We start from the raw sequence: 6,000 nt of genomic DNA, 5'->3' as shown, positions 1-6,000 counted from the left end.
AAAAAAATTACACTGGAATTTGCAGTCCTTAAAATAAATTAAAAGTTCTCAATTTTTTTTTTTTTTTTTTTTTTTTTTTTTTTTTTTTTTTTCTGAACAGATGTGTTTCTTTAAAGTATGAGTCCTTGTTTAAAAAGAAAAGATTAAAACAGAAACTCTCTTCTAGAAATGACACGTGTATTTTGGTTTAGTGCTCCCGCCCTCCTGCTTGGAGCTGGCGGTCTCCAGTACCTTTTCCTCCATGATCCCCTCGCTTTCTCTTGCCCTCTCCCACTCGTGCGCATGTGGGGTTCTGCGAGAATTGGCCTTGCTGCACTGTGATTGGCGAAGACGTGAAACTTTTTAAAAAAATACTTAAATTGTTTCTTTTGTTTGATTTTGTGTATTTGAAGTTTCAGTTATCCTCAGACTCCTCTTCGGCCTCCCGCAGCCACGTGAAGAAAGCTGTGACAGACTTCAGGGCCACACCCTTCCCGTTCTGCTCTGCGGGGTCCTTGCTGCTCTCCCACTTGTAGAAGGCATCCTCAGAAATCACCTCTTCGTCATACAGGCAATCAAAGAACATCCGGAGCAAATCTGCAACGGGGTGAAAGAAACCCTCAGTTGTGGGGGCACGGCAGTTGTGAATGAATGCACAGGAATTTCCCCCCACAGAATTGGTGACAATTAAGAGTCCCTGACAGTTGATCATCCTCACACAACTTGTCTAACGGAGAGGGGGAACACCCCAAGCAATCTAAAGGCCTTTTCTATGATCTTAATCAATATTTTCTGATATTGGTGAATTGTTTGCTATTTTGTTTCAATTTATACACTTTAAAAAATTAACTTGCTTCTTTATACATTTTTCTACTGTTTGAAATTTACAATAGAAATATAGTATTTGATACACCTTTCCCCTCTAACCAGGTTATATTTTAAAAGGAAAAGAGTAATCATTCATATGGAAAACAAAGGCATAAACTACATTACCCAGATTTTTTTCATCCAGTGAAACTATATGTTTTGTTTCTAATATCCAAACTATATTATAATTCTATCTTTTGTTCTTACTGTGGACACATGGTGTAATGTTAGGGTTTGCTGTCAACTGGACTAGGTCAGGAGGTCCAGAAGTTTAGCAGCTGGGATGTGCTTATTCCCATGGTGATGAGAGCTAATACAGGCATAGTTAACTCTATGATGAGTGGCTATGAGTAACCAATCAATTGAAGGGATGCTTCTTTTGAGGTGTGGCCTGCTCCCAATATAATGGACACATGGGAGGGACTCATTCTCTTCTGTTGGGGACCTGGGGCTCTGCAATTGTAAACCATTTTCTTGATAATAAACTTTTCACTATATATATACACAGATACATGTTTCACTGGTTTTGCTTCTCCAGAAAATCTGGCCTAAGACATATGGTACCAAGAGAATAAGATTCTAGAGAAACAAAACCAGGAGGATTGAGTTTTCTAAACTGGTTCTCAAGTCTGACTAATTTTAAAGGCACTGATATAGGGTGACCTCTACTCCATAGGAATGGGCCTTGAGCTGATTTTGAGTTTGGTTCTCTTTCCCTCTTGTGGAGTCAGAGGAAGACTGACATGGGCCTTGCTTGGTTTAAGCAGTTGGTGCTGTGAGCAGGATTCAATGCAGTGGTTCCGGACCATGAAATTATGAGGCTTTGTAAGACAAAGAATGAAGGGTTATGAGATAAAATATTTCAGCAAAGGGGAAAGTGGCAGTTTCTGGAGTTGCCTGGAGCTGACTACACACTGGTTAAGCCAGATGGCTGATACAGGGCCTAAGCGTACTGGATCCACCCTGCCAGAGGCCCAAGGCCATATGCATAGAAAAGGGAGAAAAGATTGAATTTACATGTTTTTAAAGGTTTATGTGTTGGACTGCCTTATGGATATTGGTTTCTCCTGCCTATTATTGTAAAACACACATACATATGTGATAGGAATAATGGAAATTATGATTACAGTGAGTGTGTAAACCTGCCCTCAGCTTATACTTTATTGGATTTGCTAAAAGGGAAGTTAGAATTTGTTCAGAAAAAACAGGCTTTTTGTTTTCAGCCTTTGAAAAGTATACAGCTTTAGATGGATTCCTGAGCTAACAAGCTGTCATGGGTGTGCTTAGTTTTAGAAACTCATTCACTAGTTTTCCTCCTTTCCAGATGGCTCTGGAGAAAGGAGATAGGGGAGGATGCTGATAGGATTGTATAATTTCAGTTGTGAGAAACTGTTAGTAGGATTAATTGTGATTGTCAAAACTATAAGTTTAGAAGATGTGTAACTAAAAGTGGGGAGCAGTTATCTTTCATTTAAGGAACAGGTGATCCCAGGTGATCATTAAAGAAGATCGCTGAGTGGAGCATGGAATCCCTGCCTGGAAAAGCAGTGACACCAGAGAAGGTGGACTGAGTACAGTTGTGTGCCTACGGGTAGGAGGCTGACTTGCAGAATGAATTTTTTTTTTTTTCCTTCAGTTTTTAAAAATTTATTTGACAAGTTTCACTTAGCTCAATACACCTAAAAGGAAATCACAATACAATGAGAGATTTAAATCAAGGCCTCAGAATTTCATACAAACATCAAGACCAAAATCCTAAAGTGCTGGTATTGCATCTCATTTTTCCCAGTTAACTTAAAAAAAGCTTAAACTTACATGCCTTACAGGTTATTAAATGAAACTAGAATTAACAAACATGCCAACTGTTTCTCTTTTAATTGTAGACACAGCTCGTATATTTGAGTTTTACAAAAAATGGCATGTCTTTCAACATGCATTCAGTGTTCAATATAATATGGTATAAGAGCAACATTTAACATAATTGAACTGGTTTAACCTAAATATGCTTACTGCTTAAATACATTCTACAACTAACTTGAGAAAAGCTGAAAACCGTTTAACTGTTTTTGATTGCTCAACTTCATTGCTATACCTAGATAGAACACATATATTTTTGTTTTGTCTTGTTTTGCATGTGTGTATCAAATTTTTTCGTACTGTTCATTTGTGAAACATGAGATGTAAAATGGGGCCATTGCATTTTCAGTTGTGTTTCAATTGTATCCTGTTAGGTGCAAATATGACTTCACAATTTTCTTTATTTAGAGCTTATGCATATAGTTTATAGATTTCAAGTTGACAAAGGTGACCTTTGTTATTGGGGTTCTGTGTCAACTTGACTAGGCCAGGATGTCCAAAGTTTTAGCAGTTGAGATGTGCTTATCCTCATGTGATGAGACCTTATATAGGCATAGTTAACTTTATGATGAGTGGCTATGAGTAGCCAATCGATTGAAGGGATGCTTCCTTCGGGGTGTGGCCTGCTCTCAATATAGTGGACACACTGAAGGGGCTAGGTTCCCTCTCTTCTCCTGTGGACCTAATACTCTGCAATTATAAGTCAGTTCCTTGATTATAAATTTCTCTGTCTGTCTGTCTCTCTCTTTCTATGTATATATATATATGTGTGTGCCACTAGTTTTGTTTCTCTAGAAAACCTGGCCTAAGATACCAGGCTTATATTATATTACAAAAACAAAGGAAAATTAAGTCCCAGTAAAGGGATGTTGTTGTTTGTTACTGCTAGGTGCTGTTGAGTTGGTTCTGACTCATAACAACCTTTTGCACATCAGAACAAAATACTGACCAGTCTTGTGCCAACTTTACAATCATTGTTACGCTTGAGCCCTTTGCTGCTGCCACTGTATCAATCCATCATGTTAGAAAAAAGTCTCAGACTTTTTTGCTGACCCTCCACTTTGCCAAGCATGGTATCCTTCTCCAGGGACTGTACCCAATGTATGAAAGACTAAGTCTCGCCATTCTAGCTTCTGAAAAACATTCTTTCAATACAAATGTTTGTTCTTCGGGCAGCCCATGAAACTTTTAACATTCTTCTCCAACACCATAATTCAAATGTATCAATTCTTCTATGGGTCTCCTTATTCACTGTCCTACTTTCACATGCATAAGAGGAGAACGGAAATACTAAGGGTCAGGCGCACCTTACTCCTCAAACCGACATCTTTGCTCTTGAACACTTTAAAGAGGTCTTATGCAACCGACTGTCTAATACAATATATGTTGTTTAATTTCTTGACTGTTGCTTCCATGAATGTTGATAGTGGTTCCAAGCAAAATGAATGCTTTGACAACTTCAGTCTTTCCTCCATTTATCATGATGTTGTTTATTACTCCAGTGGTGAGGATTTGTTTTTCTTTACATTGAGGTGCAACCCATACCAAACACTCTGGTCTTTGATCTTCATCAGTAATTATTTTGAGTCCTCTTCACTCAGCAAGTAAGAATGTGTCATCTGCTTATCTCAGCTTGTTAATGAGCTTTCCTTCAAACCTGATGTCACATTCTTTTTCATATAATTAAGCTTCTCAGATTACTTGCTCAGGATACAGACTGAGTAAGTATGGTGAAAGAATACAACCCTGACACATACCTTTCCTGAATTTAAACCATTCAGTGTCCCCTTAATTCTGTTCTAACAGCTGCTTCTTGGTCTATGTACAGGTTCCTCATGAGCACAATTAAGTACTCCAGAATACCCATCCTTCGCAATCTTGTCCATATTTTATCACGATCCACATAATTGAAAGTCCTTCCACAGTCAAGAAATCACAGGTAAACATCTTTCTGCTATTCTCTGCTTTCAGCCAAGATCCATCTGATGACAGAAATGATGTGCCTCGTTCTACGTCCTTGTCTTACATTGGCTTGAATCTCTGGCATTTCCCTGTTGATGTAGTGTTGCAGCTGATTTTGAAAGATCTTTACCAAAATATTCCTTGCATGTAACATTAGTGATACTATCTGATGATTTCTGCATTCTGTTGAGTTGCTCTCTTTGGAATGGACACAAACATGGATCTCTTCCAATCAGTCAGCCAGGTACCTGTCTTACAAATTTCTTGACATAGATTAGTGAGTGTCGCAAGGGCCATATCAGTTTGTTGAAAGATTTCAATTTTTATTCCATCAATTCCTGGTGACTTATTCTGTGCCAATGCCTTCAGTGCACCTTGGATTTCTTCCTTCAGTACCACTGGCTCTTGGTCATATGCTAACTTTTGAACATGGACCATTTCTTTTTGGTACAGAGACTCTGTATTCCTTTCCACCATCTTTTTAATTCTTTCTGCATCATTCAATATTTTGTCTATTGTTGCTGCTATTGTGACATGATGTGGAGTCAATTCCAACTCATAGCGACCCTGTACAAGGTTTCCAAGGAAAAGCTGGTGGGTTTGAACTACCAACCTTGTGATTCATGGTACAGTGCTTATCCTACAGCACCACACCAGAATCCTTCAATACTGAAAATTGAGGCTTAGTTCTTTCAGCTTGAGAATTGTTGAGCCTATTCTTCCCTTGTCTAATTCCAGGTCTTTGCATATTTCATTATAATACTTGACTTTGTCTTCTCAAGCTGCCCTTTGAAATTCTCTGTTCAGCTCTTTTGCCTCCTCCTTTCTTCCATTTGCTTTAGCACCACTACATTGGAGAGCAAGTCTCAAAGTCTCTTTGACATCCGTTTTGGTCCTTTCCTTTCATGTCTTCTTAATGACCTTTTGCTTTCTTCCTGTGTGGTGTTCTTGATGACAATGCACAACTCTGTTGGTCTTTGGTCATTAGTGTCTAATGTATTAAATCTGTTCGTCAGATGATCTCTAAATTCGTATGGGATATATTCAAGGTCATATTTTGACTCCCTTGAATTTGTTTTACTTTTCTTCAGCTTCATCCTGAATTTGCCTATGAGCAATTGATGGTCTGTTCTACAGTCTGTCTCTGGCCTTGTTTTGACTGACATGGAGCTTTTCCATCATATCTTCCCACAGATGTCATCAATTTGATTTCTGTGTAATACATCTGGTGAGGTTCATACGTATGTTGTTGGTAGGTGCTCTTGAGTTGCTTCTGACTCATAGTGATCTTAGGCACAACACTGCCCGGTCCTGCATCATCCCCACAGTTGTTGT

At 38.6% G+C, this 6,000-nt stretch overlaps 1 protein-coding gene across 1 annotated transcript in view; it reads right to left on the bottom strand.

Annotated features, from left to right (window-relative positions):
• Nucleotides 1-394: 394 nt before the first annotated feature.
• EIF4G3 (eukaryotic translation initiation factor 4 gamma, 3) overlaps nucleotides 395-6,000 on the bottom strand; it is a 127,142-nt gene continuing 121,536 nt past the window's right edge. The window contains exon 25 of the mRNA XM_006862404.1: nucleotides 395-576. Within this exon, the coding sequence (XP_006862466.1) occupies nucleotides 395-576 (182 nt within the window). The remainder of the gene's footprint in view (nucleotides 577-6,000) is intronic.

Source organism: Chrysochloris asiatica, unplaced genomic scaffold (genome assembly GCF_000296735.1).
Source record: "Chrysochloris asiatica unplaced genomic scaffold, ChrAsi1.0 scaffold00047, whole genome shotgun sequence".
In the NCBI taxonomy this organism is placed as follows: Eukaryota; Metazoa; Chordata; class Mammalia; order Afrosoricida; family Chrysochloridae; genus Chrysochloris; species Chrysochloris asiatica.
The sequence above is the reverse complement of the archived record's forward strand: the minus strand, read 5'-3'. Positions and strand labels throughout refer to the sequence as shown.